General features: G+C 41.3%; 3 protein-coding genes across 9 annotated transcripts in view; 2 read left to right on the top strand and 1 right to left on the bottom strand.

The window, feature by feature from the left end:
- Positions 1–2656, top strand: part of ESYT3 (extended synaptotagmin 3) — a 39498-nt gene extending 36842 nt beyond the window's left edge. For both annotated transcript variants that reach the window (XM_085067018.1, XM_085067017.1), the window contains exons 21-23: positions 197–302; positions 876–925; positions 1828–2656. In XM_085067018.1, coding sequence (XP_084923144.1) covers positions 197–302; positions 876–925; positions 1828–1864 — 193 coding nt within the window. In that variant the 3' untranslated portion in view covers positions 1865–2656. The remainder of the gene's footprint in view (positions 1–196; positions 303–875; positions 926–1827) is intronic.
- Positions 2657–3084: 428 nt separating this feature from the next.
- Positions 3085–13704, bottom strand: CEP70 (centrosomal protein 70). 3 transcript variants are annotated; one of them, XM_085067021.1, is made up of 16 exons: positions 13555–13704; positions 12993–13092; positions 12708–12831; positions 12190–12370; positions 11706–11875; positions 10597–10656; positions 9840–9939; positions 9366–9454; positions 8959–9033; positions 7819–7921; positions 7022–7192; positions 6754–6900; positions 6068–6236; positions 4683–4797; positions 3675–3754; positions 3085–3294 (listed from the first exon to the last, which is right to left on the bottom strand). In XM_085067021.1, exons 1-16 carry the CDS (start codon positions 13561–13563, stop codon positions 3233–3235), a joined length of 1755 nt encoding a protein of 584 aa, XP_084923147.1. In that variant the 5' UTR covers positions 13564–13704; the 3' UTR covers positions 3085–3232. The 3 variants fall into 3 exon arrangements, with proteins under 3 accessions (XP_084923147.1, XP_084923149.1, XP_084923150.1); XM_085067023.1 differs by lacking the exon at positions 13555–13704 and adding an exon at positions 13302–13456; XM_085067024.1 differs by lacking the exon at positions 10597–10656.
- The window catches only part of FAIM (Fas apoptotic inhibitory molecule), a 9920-nt gene continuing 7235 nt past the window's right edge, over positions 13672–16356 (top strand). Inside the window, exons 1-3 of one of the 4 annotated variants that reach the window (XM_085067025.1) lie at positions 13672–13714; positions 15244–15301; positions 15936–16071. In XM_085067025.1, coding sequence (XP_084923151.1) covers positions 15258–15301; positions 15936–16071 — 180 coding nt within the window. In that variant the 5' untranslated portion in view covers positions 13672–13714; positions 15244–15257. The other 3 variants (XM_085067027.1, XM_085067026.1, XM_085067028.1) reach the window with 3 other exon arrangements.

Here is a 16356-nt window from a genome sequence, read left to right as displayed (position 1 = left end):
TCATCTTTCTCAAGGCCTGGAAGAGGTTTCCTGCAATGTGAACAAAACCTAACTCTAGAATTGCCTTTTCTCTGTGTTCCTTCCCTGCTAAAGTCCTGGTCACTTATGCTGTACTCTGTCACTGTATTCTGCCCACTGATGCTCACAGGATTTTAGTTTTTGCCTCAAGTCTCTTCTTTTTAAACTTTAATTTTAGGTTTGAATTTTTTGAATCTTTGGAAAATGTCAAGAAAAGGACACTGGACATTGCAGTGAAAAACAGCAGGCCATTCATTTCACCGGAGAGGAAGGAACTGGGGAAAGTAAGTTTAAAGAATCTGCACTACAGATGTAACAGAGCTGAGCAGTCTGGGCCATTCCTGACATGTGGCTCCAAAAACTGATTCTCAGTAATAGGACTGGTAATCTGGAAAAAACCTTTTTCTTCCCGTTTTTATCTGAAATGAGGCTGTATCCCTGTGGGAGCTGCATGGTCTCATTTCAGAAGGGTGCTCCTGAAGTGAACCCTGGTTCCTGGGCCTTGCTGCTGCCCGTGTGGGGAAGAGCTCCAAGAGCACAAACATGGAGCTGAGAATGGCGTGGGACTAAACCCCACAATTTGCCAACAGTGCTTTAAGAATTTCTGTGAACAACTTTGATTCTGTGAAAAGTAAACTGCAATTGCTTCTTCAGTGACAAATTTTTAAGCAGTGCTACTAGGAAACTGAGCTGGCTCATGCCTGCACCATCCTGGGAATGTGGGAAGCTCCCTTTTTCCTTGAGCTTAAGCTGCAGCCCTACAGCTGGAAAGTGGGTCTGATTGGGAGGAGTGGTAGCTTAGTTAATCAATTTATATGCTGAATAGCCTACATACAAATAAAATGTGCTTTTTAAAGGTGCGCATTGACTTGTCCCAGGAGGATTTAATAAAAGGTTTTGCACAATGGTAAGTACTCATCTCCATACTTCCAAACCCTGCCCCTTGCTTTGCTGGGAGCTTGCATGACTGCTGTGGGAGTGCTGGTAACTGGGCTGTGTTTGGGTAAGCAAGAAGAATATTTGACCTGCAAAGGCAGGACTAACTTGAGCTAATCTGGTAGTTCTATCTAAATTGTGTGTTAATCCATTGGCTGTGCATGTGCAGTGCCTGCCCTGTGAGACAGCTTTAATGAGATGCCTGTGTCAATTATAGTCTTCAGCATATTTTAAATTGCCATAAAAGCCACAGGGGCACATAAGTAAAGAATTTTGTTTATTAAAGTAACCTTGCAACAAATTTTAACTCGGATAAAGATCTTAACTAAATACTCTGATCAGCAATATATATATATGATAAAACTTTAATTACAAAGCATTTATAGAAACTATTATAATAAGGCACTTACAGTTTTGCCTGTATGTTCATTGTGGTTCTGAGGTTTGTATGTTCATTGGTCTGAGGCAGAACAGAGAACCAGGCTTGGGTGTTTTGTTCACTTCTGTGCCTTTAGTTAATGGCAGGAGTTCTTCCTTCTTTCTCCTTCAGTGGAGCCTGAGGAATGCAGTGTGGGTAGTCCAGGAGCTTGCCATCCATACAGGCAGTGAGCCAATATTCCAATAGGAAAACCACATTTCCCTGGCCAGCTTGTGTGTGTGCCTCAGGGCAATTATGGGAAGAGGAAAAAAGGACGCACCCAAAGCTCCTGGTAAAGAGCTGAAGTTTGAGGCCATCTCTGGAGCCTTCTCTGCTGTGCTGCCTGTGAAGCACAAGCAATAGAGCAGCCCAAATTCTCTCTACTGTGCCAGTTAAAACTTTTAAGAAAGTTTTCAACTACTATAATTACTTAACTTATTGGGTCTGTCTTGCAGGTATGAGCTGACAAGGAGCAGACGCAAGAAGATCTGATTTCTTCTCATGTACATAAGTTACTAATTTTTCAACTTTATATGAATGCACACACCTCTTGTAATTAATGTGTTTTGCACAGTCATTGCCAATTTGAAGCAGGCTCCAGCTCAGGACATGCAAATGTAATGATCCCATTCAGGGATTAGTTCTCACTGAAGTTAAACATATTTTCCCCCACATAGGGAATAATTTGCCCTTAAAGAATAAGTCCTTTATTTTTGCTATTTCTGACAAATCCCCCCTCAAAGGACCTTTTAGTGTGAATCCTCTCTTAAAGAAGGGTTGTACCTGGGGATATTTTAGACTGTCAGCCAAGTGTCATTACTTTGCTTGGTGGTCTGATGTACCCAGGAGCTTGTTCATGTTGTTTTAACATGGAAGTGTACTTTTAAAAACATACATTTTGAAACAGCATTCTTCAGCTGTAGGGCTACAGAAACTGTTAAAAGAGAAACTCTTTAACACTAATAGTAATTTTTTTTGAGAAACTAAGAAGTTGGTATTCCACTGTCCAGGAGTACCTTAGCAGACTGTGGCTGCAGGTATGTAAATAATGAGCTTCCAAAAGCAGGGAGATGAGGTTACCAAGATGTCATTAAGGTTTTAGTTTGTGACGCTTTAACAGGTTTTGTCCTTTGTTACAGCACATTTCAAAATCTTGTAAACCCAGATTCTGTCTGAGGAACAGCAAAGTTTTGTAAACTAAGCTTTATTAATATTGAGGCAAAGTATTTTTGGAAGCTTGGTGTACTTGTTTCTGTACAATAAACTTTTAATTGTCTTGAATAAGAGACTTGATCTATTCCTTTCTAAAACTGACTTTTGAAATACAACCATGGTAACTTCAAACCATCACCCGAAGCAAATTTCAAGTATTTTTGGCCTAGATTACACTAATCCAGTCTGCCTCAGTCCATAATCAGAGAGAATACTCACTGAGTAACAATGTGCTCTCATCCCAAACTGATCAGGAAATCTGAACAGGCTCTCCAGAAAACCAAGATAGGCAAATGCTGAAGGTGTAGTGGCTATGGCAGTTAGGGCATCTTTACCTCATACTTACTGTGTCAGCAACATTCAAAATGCTCAGTGATTAGAGTTTGCCTGGTGTTGTGCTGGGTTTAGGTTCCTGGACTGATACAGAGTATATTGGTTCTCTCTCTGGGATTGAGTAGACCAGTTGATGGCAGTTAAATTGATCAAGAACTAAGAAAAAATTTTAAAAATACAGCAACATTTATTTACGTTAAAAAATCTGGAAGTGTTGCTCAGGATAACAGTGGTTGGAGGTAGCTGCGATGTCATGTGCACCAACAGGTACGTTCACAGGTAAGAAAAATCTTTCTCAGTAGAGCAGAGTCACCCTTAACCAGCTTCCCATTTCAGGTTTTGCACTGCAGGTAAAATATCATCCACGTTACTGATCTCTACAACAAAACAGAGAGCAAAGAGTGAGGCTTATGTACCCAGAATACCTTTGAGTTCAAACAAAATTCTAACTTAAACAGCCAGTGAATGAAATAAACTCTTCAGACTTTATAATGCTTTCAGAAAAAAAAAATAATTTGGCTTATGAGTAATATGATTAAGTAAATGCAACCCCATGTTCAATGAAAATAAAATATTTTGGTCACTTCCTGAGGAAAGGTGGAAAGAAGAGGAGAGTAAGGCAAAAGGCAGCATCTTCCCTCACATCCTCCTCATGTTTTAGCACAGCAGGAGTAAACAAAACACTTGTTAACTGTTTAGAGTTCTATGAGGAAGTGTTGGCATGAAGATAATTACAACTGTTGCAAATATTACTCACCTAGAAGACACAACAAATCTTGAATGAGAGCTTGAAAGGGTGGAAAGAAGCACTCATGTTCTTCAAGTTTATTGATGATACTGGAATGGAAAGTGAGACTGTCAGGGTAAGAGGTGCAAGGACACAGCAAGTTCATCCCCTTGGCTGTTTTGTTGTTCTGTGTCATGACTTTGTGAAAACACTGATACTTAGTAGTTCTTAGCCAGTTCTGAAACCTGCAGCCACCAAGGGAGCTGTCATGAGAATCTCTGATTTCACTGCCAATGCCATATATACATCCTTCCTTTCCCCCTCACATGGCACCAGGTAGTTTGGGGCCTAGAACCTTTGTCTGTGTATGCTAAATATACTGCCTGGGGGTGGTTGGTATAACTGCCTTGCAGGTGGAGCAAGAAATGCTTTAGAAGCAGCTGTTCTCCAGTTAAAACTGAGAAATGAGTGCAGAAAGGCTGAGGGAGTGAGTATTGTTAACTCAGCATGTGTCAGACTTGCTGCCTGCTCCCTTTTTAGTCTGTCTATGGAGCATATGCTGAATGCAAGTAGAGTCTGCTACCACCTAGATGTGGCTGTCATCTGTTGAAGGTATAACAGGATTTGTCCAGTTCCTGAAGTTTTTGTAGGCAGCTTGAGGCAAACTCTGCCTTGACAACTAGAGCACTTCAATACTACAGCTGAAACTTGCATCATTTTCTCCTCCCCACCCACGTGCAGGATTTGTCTCCTGATGAAACATGTATCCCATTAAGGCTTGTTTGATCATATTATCCATGCAAACCAGAGCGTGTTTTGGAACCTTCTGGCCTCAATTCTTCCCCCTGTCAGCTTTGTCCTTTTGAAAGGATTCAAGATTTGTTTCAAGCAGGACAGTAGCAACTAACACCTGTACTGTCACAGCTCACTGACTTTGTAACAAATGATGAAAGTTTCTTTCAGCATCAGTTTTTGCCAGTTCTCAATTACTACAGTTGATGTTTGAAGAAGGGTCAGCAATGGAACAGCCCCACATACCTGTGGATGTCTTGGGTCCCCAGAAGCTGCTGTACCTGCTCAGTCACGTTCTTATTAATGATGTCACACAGTTTCCCAACAGTATCCACTACCACAGTGGGTGGAGCTGAACTGTCTGTGGAAAAACAAACACCTCATAATTCTTGTAACAGTAATAACAGGGACGTATTTTAGACACAAGCAAATTCTTGTAGGTGCACAGATTTTATTTGGTTTTCATAGATCTAGGCATACACATTTCATCATTCACAGAAAACAGAGTGCCCATGGTCAGATATAAACAAATGTTAGCTAGGAATGGGGAATCTCTCACTAATCCTTTACTGGCTAAAATAATTTTGGCAGAGTGTGAGTGTTCACAGCAGAGAGGGTAATAAAGTGTACCCTACAATGTCAATGGAAATCAGCCAACTGAAATTATATATATAGGGAAGAGGTTATTCATTAGGACCTTGTGACACAGCAGATGCACTGTAGGGACTGGGCCAATAAGGAACCTGCTTAACAGATAATTAGTTAACACCCAGAACTTGTTTTGGTATTGACTTCTTTTTAACCAATTTTGGTATTGAATTCAAATTGATATTTGAATTTCCTGTCTGGAGTGCTGTGACTGAAAGTAGCAGGCTCCTTGTCCTTTTCTCCCCCAAAGTCAGAACTAGGCTTGGACAAGGCATCCTCTGAGCTGCAGCTATTACAGGGTAATTATCCCATGCTGGCTGCAGGCAGGAACATTGCTTCCCTCCTTGAATGAGGCTCAGCAGCCCAGCAGCCTTGCTCTGGGGCTGGACATCCTACAGCCCAGCCCAGCCTCTTAACCCAGGAGCAGCAGCAGCTCCTGTTCTCAAGAAGTACACACCAGAAGGGGAATAACCAACTATACCTCTGAGTACTGACAGTTTATTAACTTCTTTTGGTTTTAATGTTTAGCAGCATAAAATGGAACTTTCTGAGTACTGAACACAATCACACTTGAATGAATTACTCAGTAGAAATCTACGGCAGAGGCTGAGTTATTTTCTTCCTTAAACTTGTTATCTTTCAAGTAAAGAATGAAAGACAATTATGAAGCCAGCTCACAGAAAACAAAGCTCTGTGCAAAAATAAAAATTCTATTTCCTCGGTTATTCTCTTCTTCTGCCTCCTTGTTATTTCTCAGCAACTTCTAAAGGCTTACAAATAATGGGGATTTGCTATTTGAACTGTAAATTAACAGGCACGTATTTTTATCTTCCTGGTGAAGAAAACACCTTGTTAGTTCCTCTCTCAATAGCTCAACATTATTTTCTATAAAGAGGTCCAACATTATTTTCTATAAAGAGGTCAGCTTTTCACTTTTCTTCATTTGGAATGGTATGAACAGACAGCAGGTGGTAAGTCTTTACCTAGTTCCAGGAGCTCATGGAGATTCCTCATGGCGTTGGTCATTTCCCCCAGCTTTATGTAAATCTCGTTCATCCGTGGATAAACACCACTCAGAGAATTCACATCAAACAACTTCTGGAAGTGAGATACTATGGCAGACAGGGTTGTCAAGGATGCTGTCTGGCTGTTCTGGAGCAAGCAGGAAGAACTCATCAATGGTACTACTTAAAAAGGCAAAGGTGCTTTTAGCTGTGAAACATCCTTAAAACCAGTCTGAAGAAAAATGGGTGTAACTTCCCTTATTAGATTTCAGCCTTTCAAACATTCTTAAATATGAAGACATACTTTCAACCTTTTTCAGTCACAAATGTCCACTGAAATCAAAATACTCTTTTGAAAGAGTATTTCTTCTCTGTGGCTGAGAAGTACATTTCCCTGTTCTCAGCCCTGAGAGGCAGAACAGGATAATTCCCGAGACTACAGGGCCATGCAAATTCATTGCTGGTCAAGTACCTTTGATTAAAGCAGTCTTCCCCAAGGTGAATTTATCCATTAGGTTAAAACAGTCTTTGACTATTGAATGTCTTCAAACAGGTATTTCTTAAATGCTGCAAGGCTTTCAAACACACCAATCTCATCACTGTGTGAAGAATGCATTAAAGAATTCCACAGTAACTTGTGATTATAAACCCCTGGTAAAAATTACCTTTTCCTTATTTTCTAATTCTTCTAAAATTGCATCTGCTATCAACTGGAGGTCTTCAACTCGTATGGAGTCTCTGTTATCCTGTTGATCTGCAGTGTTCCAAGGCAGCAATTCCAGAGACAGTTTTCTCAAGGACCTATGCAAATCCTTTTAAAAGAAGGGAAGGGAGCCAACTTATTTTAGAAACTGCTTAAAGTTGTTTTTGTTACAGAAACAGGCATTTTTCTGTTTCTCATATACAGTAACATAAGAAGCAGAGTGTTGTTACCTTTAGGGCCATGAGCTGATCTGCCCACATTTCTATAGTGAGTGGAAGGTGCTCAAATCCACGTCCCTGTACATTCTCTTCAATGTTAGTTTGCATTGGCCCTTTGCTGGGCCGGAATATTAATGGAGGAGCTCTTGGGCTTCGCAAAATAGAATCAATACGGGACAAAACCTTCAACAACAAATAACAAATGTTATTGCTCAAATATATATGATGTTTTGTGATAAAATCCCTCTCTGTCACAGTCATGATCTTCTAAAAAGTAAATCATAAAAAGCTACAATATTACTACTGGTGAATTTTACGCATGCATTCAACATGCAATAGATTCAAAGATTTAAACATATACTAGCTAGAAGATATGTAAAAGTAACGCAAATATATACTTCCCTTTGAAAGATATTTAACATTTATCCACTCGAGGCATTGTTATTTCCACAATTTACATTTTGCAAAGTTTTCTTATATCTGAGTTTTTTAATTCAAAGAAAAGTAAAAGTCACTATCACCCAAGATCTTGAACAAATCCCCTGTCCTGAACAGACTTCAGCTAAATTATATTTGGCAGCTTAGTGTCTGCTACCTTGCTGTGTTTTGAAGTAGTTTACACTGAGATAAAACAAGAACCAGCCTACATTAACTGTGAAATCCAGAACATGACTCATCTTGCACAAAGGATTTGATAAGCATTCTTAGCCTCAAACCAGCACACTCCAGTTTACACAGCTAAACAAAACATGTACAATGTTTCATTGTAACACTGCTAGAAACATGCAGGACAGATACAATTTGAGTACCTGCAAGTATTGCTGGCAAGTTGCCTGCAGCTGATCCACTCCTACAGCTCTCCCAGAGTCTTTCTTGTCTTCTTTTTTTTCTCCAGACCTGCTCCCTGAAGATCTGCACAAAATGCACACAGTGGGTCACACAAGCAGCCTTAGCAGGAGGTGGTACCTTTCAGCCTGATGAAGGAACTAGGTGTGTAGCACATATACTCACACCTACAAAGTCAAATATCCACATTATGATGCTGGCCAATAGAATTCTATCAGACCCAAGTAGCATAGACTGACAGCACAACACCTAATGCAAATATAATTAATTTATCTCAAGTCTCCAGGCTGAGGCTATGCCAGACTGAATGCTGATTTAGAAGGGACATCACCAGTTTGTCGGTTTCCAGAGCTGTACTGTGGCTGAAGACTTAAAATCCAGAATTTTACTCAAAAGGTTCAAATTCCAAGCTCAGTTATTATGTGCTGGAACATCTTTCCTGGCTTATTACACAAAGCCTGCTACTCTTCACCTAAATCATACCCACTGCATGGGAGGAAAGACCATTTAAATATATACAATGTGTGTATTTAAAGTTTAAGTGATTCTTTTTCAGGCTATAAGAAATTTAGCATTCAGTATACACATGCACAAGTGACTAAGTGAAATTACAGATAAGAACACTTTGTTAATGCTGGATCTTTAATACCTTCAATGTATTTTCTTAGCAATGTTTCAGAAAAAAAAGTCAATTTCTAAGAATAATATGGGCATAACTTCAGTAGCTGCAACATTTTGCCAACTCACACTTTCACATTCATAATGCGTAATGAAACCAGTAGCTTCCTTTACAGCTCATGGAAGCAGCAAATACCACAGATGGCCCTGTACATATTGCCTGAAAAAGCACTAAAATCAAATCCAGAAAGACAAAATGAAATAAAAAAAGACACACTGCTGTGCCCCCACTTGGAGACCCTGCCAACATTTCAGAAATGCACAGGGCTTTAGAGGTCCAGTAGCACTTGCTGCCCATAACCAGGCTCCAAAGAATGCTGATAAGGCACATGCTTTATAAGCTGCTCTCTACATTATGGGTTGCAGAGTAATTTTGCCTTCAGAAGTCCAGAGGATTCATGAAAGTTACTGAAAAATATACTTACTGGATAGTTTTCTTTAAAGCTTTCTGTAGTTTCCTCACTTGATGCTTGTAAAATTTTAATTCCTGTGCAGTTGGCCTGTTAGAAAGAAAAAGCACCAAGTTATATGTCTTGCATTGGAACATATCCATAAAATTCATCCAAGTGAAAAAGTAAGAAAGCTTTGCCAGTGCTAAAACATCATTCTGGAAATTAAATCCTGCTACATTTCCACATGACAACAGCAATAAAGAGCAAATTAATCATTAGCAGCTGTTATTAACAGTGTAGGGAGGAGAAGTGTGGCTGCTGCTGCCATATCTTATTTCTTTGATCGCAGATTTCACACTTCACTTTTACAATTGCTGGTGCTTTGTAAGGCAAGGTCTACTGAACTGGACTTACAAAGGATGCAACTTATCCTTTCTCACCTTATTTCCAATTCCTTCTTGAGATTTACATTTTCAAGTAAAAGCTGTTCATTCTTGGCTTTTGTTTCGATAAGCTGCTTCTGGAAAGACTGCAACACACTGGGTTATTTCATTTCGCGCATTTCATAATGAACAAGCTTCAACAATTGAAAGTATGTACATGATAAGAAGGGTTCCCAATGGCCTGGACAGCAAAACAACACGGATGAGGAATGAGATGATTGAGACCAAGAGCCTGGTGCATTAGACCCCAGGTGCAGAACTGTGACTGAGGAGGTCTATGCAATCGCCAGCAGACTCACAACATTTTGCTGAGTCTTTGCACAAGGACAGGGAACTCTGCCAGAGAGGTTACAAGTTCAGAAGATGTAACAAGAACAAGGGACAGCAATCAAACATGTTTATGTTTCTATGTGGCTCTTGGAGGGTTACCATTGAGAGATCTGCACTGACTTATTCTTGGCAGTTCCGTACCGTGAGCAGTGCTTTGTAATTAGGAGTAGCATCTAGATTTAAGAACTCTTCCTTGTTTTTCACTTCTCTCTGCACCTCATCTTCATCTTTTTTATATTGCCTATTGGGAAAAATAAATAGGTTCAGCTTACAGCAATTCAATTAGCTCAAAAATTTAAGTTGGTTTAGTTAGCCGTTATGTATGATAAAGTTTCCATAAACTACAAAGTAAATAGAATAGAAAGATCCACTGCTCTAATTTCTGGGGAAGCTGTTTTATATGCTAATTAAGTGCACTTATCCACAAGGGAAACTCCAGTACAAGCAAATCCCATTTCAGTTTTCAAGATAGCAATCTCAAGCTACAGGAATGTCTCAGGTATCTGTTTGTTGCTTTCAGCCATGTAGGCACTGGGATAGAGCTGAAAACATTTAGTTTTGGGAGATCAATCAACTGAGCACAGCTAATGCAGTAATTCTGCCTGGGAACCATGGCAAAACAGGAAAGGCAGGAAAAGAAAAAAAAGACTTATAGCTTAAATATTTGAACACCCCAAACTTCCTGACTATCCTAGTCTCCTGACTGAGAAACTGCTTTGCCTGACTGCCAGTTATTCTCTGGAAAAATCAAAATTTCCATGACCATTATAAGCCATTGCTATTTCTTACATGCTAGTAATATCTGCAGCACAGAATATTTATCACTATAAGATTTAAGAACAGTAATGACAAAGAAAATTTTGAACTGTAGAACCATAAGGCATTCAATGAGACCTACCTCAGCTCCTTTTTAATCTGACTAATTTGAGATTCATAATAATCAATTAGACAAAGGTACCTGAAGAAAGGAAAAATGTTAATTTTGAATTTCAGATATTCTCAAAAAACTCCTACTGTGACCAATCCAGAGAACAGGGCATCTTACACAGCTGCACTGCACTTTGGAATTGGCTGCTCCAAACAGTGGGGTTTCTCTCATACCAAACAAACATGGTCACACTTTGCCAAAACAGGAAAGCAGAGACATTAAATCTGTACTAGTTTAGAAGTAGCAAAATATTTTGGAGGACAAAAAAGCTAAATCTGCCCAACAGCCTCCTCACCTCATGACTATGATTAGCCAGCAAGATTAACAGAGAGGCATAGTCGGAGGTTGTCTGGTTTGGAGAGACAGACGAGAGAGCACAGGGAACCTAATTCAGTGATCCTTCCTCTCTTGCTCAAAGAAAAAGCTGAGCACACACAATCCCTTTTAAAAGCTTCCCAGCTAAACACTGCTGGCCAGGCCTAGGAAGCCAGGTGATATCAGCACAACGAAGCAATGGCTACCTAAGGCCTAGGAATTGGCAAATGTCTGATTGTAGCAGAGCTATGGAAATCCTACTAGCAAGAGACAGCCTTGCAATAGTTTCAGAACTTACCCTAAAGTACTTGGAAGCTCACAGCAAGCCTGCAGTCAACAGTTGCAAAGATCACTTCCCAAAACTGGAAGGGCTCTTTTTTGGGGGGCTGAGGATGGTGTTTGTTGGGAGTTTTGTTTGGTTTTAATTAACATTTTTAAATGTTAGAATCCCAGGATGAGATCATCCTAGCAGATGCTGCAGTTACAGAGCAAAGTGAATCATTCCCTTCCCTTTGCTGACATCTAGTGTGGGCAGTGGGTAGCGATTTTTAATTTCTGTTGTGGATTTATCTGCCTTGCAATTTCATAAAATAAAAGTATCACTACTCTGATATACTTTTACAAGAATTTGTATTTAATCTTGTATTCTTAAGGTCTCAAGATTTTTTTTTTCTCCCACATATAGATATCAAGAAGCACTACTTTAAATTCTGTTTCTTCATTTAATCTTACAGGTGGTTCAGCAGTATAAGAGAATCACTTACCTCTGATCCAGGAGAGACTTGGGAGCTCTTTTGCAAAACTGACAAAACATTTTGTTTTGAGTGGCGACTCGCTGCCGCTCCTCCCTCCCAACTCTGCTCAGCTCCTTCTGCAAGTGGGCAATAATCTCTTCCTGTTCTTGTAGCTTTTCCTGCTGCTGTTGGTATTTTACCTGTGAACAGGCAATGGGAGCATTATTGAATTGTTCTGACCCACAAGTTGACTGTACTTTACAAGCCCAGGTACATTTGGTCCCAAGGAGGATGAGCACTACAGTTTTAGCCATACTGTAGAGACAATGGAAGAGGGATACAGGTATTTTTCTAAATTATCTCTAGAAAATTCTGTACAGTTTGAAAAAACTTATATATAAACAGTGTAGTAACCCTATAACCCAAGACTCATGTTTGTTTTGATCAGTGTTAATATTTTTAGACCTTTCATAAGTGAAAAGTTTGAATCCTCAGGCAGTGCTATCAGAATTACCCGTGAAGCCTGTTGATCTTTTTGAAGTTCTTTAACTTGGTTCTGTTGCTGGCATGCTTTAGCTATCGTTTCATCTTCCAGCTGACAAATTTTGGCCCTAATGTTTTTCACCACAATTTCCAAATCATTAGCCCGCTGCTCTTGCCGAGATGCCCGACCTTGCTCCAGCCGTACCACATCTCTGAAAAAAGAAATAAATCCTTGATTTTAAATTAAACTCATTTCACTAAAGACAGTTCAGGAAGCACACACCTCACATTATGTAGTGACATTTGATAATATCCTGTGGCAGCAGGTATGGGAAATACGCTGGTAGGAGAAGAAGCAGCAGAAGAAATAATGGAAGCACTCAAAAGGAACTGGGACAACATTGCTGTTTATTGGACAATAACCTCAGGAAAAACATCTTAGGCCTCTGGTGAGACAAGATCTCTGCCAGGCAAGAGATGCACACTTAATTAAGAGTGGTAACACTCTTACTTTGCATTAACAGGTAAATTCCTCCCACTAGGTCTTACCTAAGACATCGATTTGCCTCCATAAGTCCCTGCATCACATTCTGCTGTCGCTCAGTGTCTTCTACCAGCGTTTTTATTGCAAGCCTTATTCCTCGAGAAGACTGAGAGTCTAGGACAATCATATCTGGAGATACAAAACATAAACAAAGTCACAATGAAAGGCTTTTAACAGCCCAAGAAGATTGCCTGTCTGCTGCCGTTTGGCAGTGACAGCTTTAGAGATGCGTTGTGAACTTAGGTTTACTATTTCTATATGCAAAAAGGAGCAAAATTAACTTTCCTTACCTGAAGTATCTCTGCTGCTTTGGAGGGCAGCAAGACTCACAGGTTTCAACCCATGACGCATTAATATCTTGTTTAGGTGTTCCCACTCTGCCTTCTCCTGCTGCAGTTGGGAGAAGGGGAAAAAGAGGCAGAAACCTGAGTTCTTCGCGTCAGAGTGATGTGGAGATACTCTCTACCGTACAGAAGGAGTAGAAGGTACCAAATTCCCCCAAATTAAAGCAAACCAACCCCAAAGCCCCAAGAGGCCACTACAGGAGAGCTTGTGAGAAGCTGCAATAGGATCTGCAACACACGCTGGGGAAAGCACACTTAACAACACACAGCATGATCAGTTTCCCTCATCTCTATTAGAAGGCAAAACACGAGCAGTGAGTAAAATTCGCCTCTCTAGGAAGTGCACACCAGCGGCCCTCGGGTCCCTCCAGCACACCCGGGCCGCAGCAGCCCCACCGCCAGCGGAGCCCTCAGGGAGGCGGCGGCGGCTCGGGGGGGTCACGGACCGTTCCATCGCGGTTTGCCCGCTCCGACCACCCAGCAGCGACACCCGGGGCCGGCAGAGTACCTCAGCCATGGCGAGGCCGCAGCTCCGGAGCGGTGCCGCCGTGCAGGCCGCGGAGGCGCTCGGGCGGGAGCGGAGCGGCGGGAACGGGCGGGCGGGGGGGCGCGGGGCGGTGCTGAGGGGGCGCCGCCATCTTGCGGCGAGGGGAGGAGAGCGGGCGGAGGTAGGAGCGAGGGCGCGGCGGGAGCTGCGGAGGGGCGCGGGGCTCGGGAGAACGGAAAATAAAGAGAGGAGGAAATAGAAAAAAGCTCGTTGCCGGCCGGAACGGTGGGGGGAGATTTGCCGTCACCGGAGCTCATGCGGTTCCCGGTTCGCCGCCCCGCAATGAGCGCTGCCGGGATTAGGTGGATGCTATGGGAGCCGTAATCCCAGCCTGGTTTTCAGAACGAGCCTTTCGGTATAAAGGAGTACACATGGCCTTGGGCTGCCGGCTTGGTCGGTGGATATAGGCGCTGGTGCAGCACTGCTGGGTGTCCCTGGTTGGGGCCAGCGGGGCTGGAGGCACCGAGCCCGTTCTCCCCGGAGCAGCACGCCTTTCCCTTGGGACGCGGCTGGGATCGGCCTGGAGTCTGGGGTCGGGTTTGATTTAAAATAAAAGCGTATTACTCCATTACAATGATTTGAAAGAGGAAAAAAATAAAAAAGGAATCTGTGTCTTCTGGGATGCTTCCTAATCCTTTCAGCATGGTCCTAAATGATGCTCAAAATCCACGCCGCGGGATTGCGGCCTGCCCGGGGTGATGAGGGCTCTGGGTTGTCTGTGGACATCTCTTGGGGTATCTTTGTGCCCGAGGCCGCTCCTGGGCTGATCCCTCCTCCTGTGCTGATCCCTGCTCCTGTGCTGATCCCTGCTCCTGTGCTGATCCCTCCTGGTCTGTCCCGAGCCCCACACCTGCCCCTTGGAGCAGAGGGAACTATTCCCTGCCTGACTCCCACCGTGTGCCCGGGGATGCTATGCTGCCTTCACACGAACCAGAAACTTCAGGAACGGCCAAAACAATCTCCTCCGCATCTATTAGCGCGTGTTGTTATTTGTTTGCTTAGTGATAGGTGCAGACAAGGCGGATGATGAAATTAATTCGTGAAAATGATACATTAAAAATCAGTGGTTGTAAAATACAGTCTAAAAAGCTCTTAAGTAAGAAATTAGTTATTTGTGGTTCACATAGATTTTGTGACTGAATTGCCAGGGCGAATTTAGTAACATGCTTGCTGAAAGCTGCTGCAGTGGTTTAGAAAAGTGAGGAGGTGAAATTACTGCTTGTGCTATTTCCCAGTCCCAAATTCATTACGGTCTGGGACTGAGATGGGCAGCTCTGGATTGGGTTCCTACTTCGGTCAAGTTGTTCATTTCTAAGCTTTGTCTCACAAATCAGGCAGCCTATTTTTCTATCCAGTAACTGACAAAGTTATGAGGAGCTAGTAAAATTAAGATAAAATATACTTACTCATTTTGTAAAATATAATATTTTCAAAAGTACATTTGCCTTTCTGTCGTAGAAGAAAGATGGTTGTATTTGTCAGTGGTTTTATTTCATCATATATACCACAGCTAGCACTGCATGCTCATTAATGATGCTTTTAAAACTGTCCTTTATCTTAACTGGAGAAAATGATGAAACTTTAGACCTCAGTGCTTCTCTGCTACTATTCTGCTTTTCTATTTTTTCTTGCTGCTAATTGGATTAAAAGCTCTTGTGGCTTCTATGGCATCCGGTGAGGAGATTACTGTCTGTGAAGATGAAGTAAGGTAAAAAATCAGAACTGTGATATGAGAAGATTTGGAAAGATATCCACAGTTCCAGTGATCACTTATGACTTATCTAAAGTTTGAGAATTATTTCAATAAAAGGATATCTTGCCAGATCCCTTTTCCCATGAGTGTTTGTGTGTGCAGAGTTGCATATCTGAATGATATAGGAAGTGTTTATGAGATTACAGACAAATCTGTTAACACAGCAAATAGCTAAACTGGTCATACCATTTTTTTAAGTCTAAAAGGTTGAAACACTTTATTTGAGACCAATCAAATAATTTATTTTAATGCCTACCAAGAAATAGTGGAACTGTCCAGGAGCATCTTAAAACTAAATATAATTTTGTAACCTATTGTCACCTGAAATGGGAGTTTTAGAGGTAGCTGTGTCTTTGTACTGTTTGTCAAAGTGAGTCTGTTTAACTGTCTGTTTATATTTTGTGATGTTTTGTCATATTTGAATGTTTGAAAAGCGTGAAAATATAAGCAGTTCTATAAGCTTACTCATTCAAGTCTCATTTTTTATTTGCAAAAAGAGACCTGCCCAGAAGCAGTGAAGCTTTGAACTGCAGACATCAGGAATTGAACTTTCAACGACAATTAATTTACTTTGTTGGTTTCTCCTTAGGTCTCGGTACAGCCACTTAGAGAAGATGACAGATTTGGTGGCTGTTTGGGAAGTAGCTTTAAGTGATGGTGTTCATAAGATTGAATTTGAACACGGGACCACTTCAGGAAAGCGTGTTGTCTATGTTGATGGAAAGGTGAAATTGCTATGTGCTCAAAATTCACTGTGATACAGATTATATATGTGCACTGCCATGCAACACACATCACAACAAATAAAAGACTAATAAATGCAAGTGAGGTACATTCAGTTAATTACCTAATTTAATAAACTGCATTATTCTTTTTTTCAGTTCCAGTTAAGGTGTGAGTATTCATGAAGTGCTTTGCTGTCCTTGGGCAGAGGCACTCTGCATACAAACCACCGTGTATGCATTCATTCCCAAACAATAGTTCAGTACTGAGCTGTCTCCTGAGTTCCA

The sequence above is a fragment of the Lichenostomus cassidix genome, chromosome 7 (assembly GCF_008360975.1).
Source record: "Lichenostomus cassidix isolate B80296 chromosome 7, HeHo_3.0, whole genome shotgun sequence".
NCBI lineage: Eukaryota > Metazoa > Chordata > Aves > Passeriformes > Meliphagidae > Lichenostomus > Lichenostomus cassidix.
The sequence above is the reverse complement of the archived record's forward strand: the minus strand, read 5'-3'. Positions and strand labels throughout refer to the sequence as shown.

Coding starts and splice junctions, on each gene's coding strand:
- CEP70 (XM_085067021.1), bottom strand. Junction 10,657..11,705: donor AAGTCTCTCCTGGATCAGAG/GTAAGTGATTCT, acceptor TCCTTTCTTCAG/GTACCTTTGTCTAATTGATT. Junction 6,901..7,021: donor ATCAGCTCATGGCCCTAAAG/GTAACAACACTC, acceptor TTCTTTTAAAAG/GATTTGCATAGGTCCTTGAG.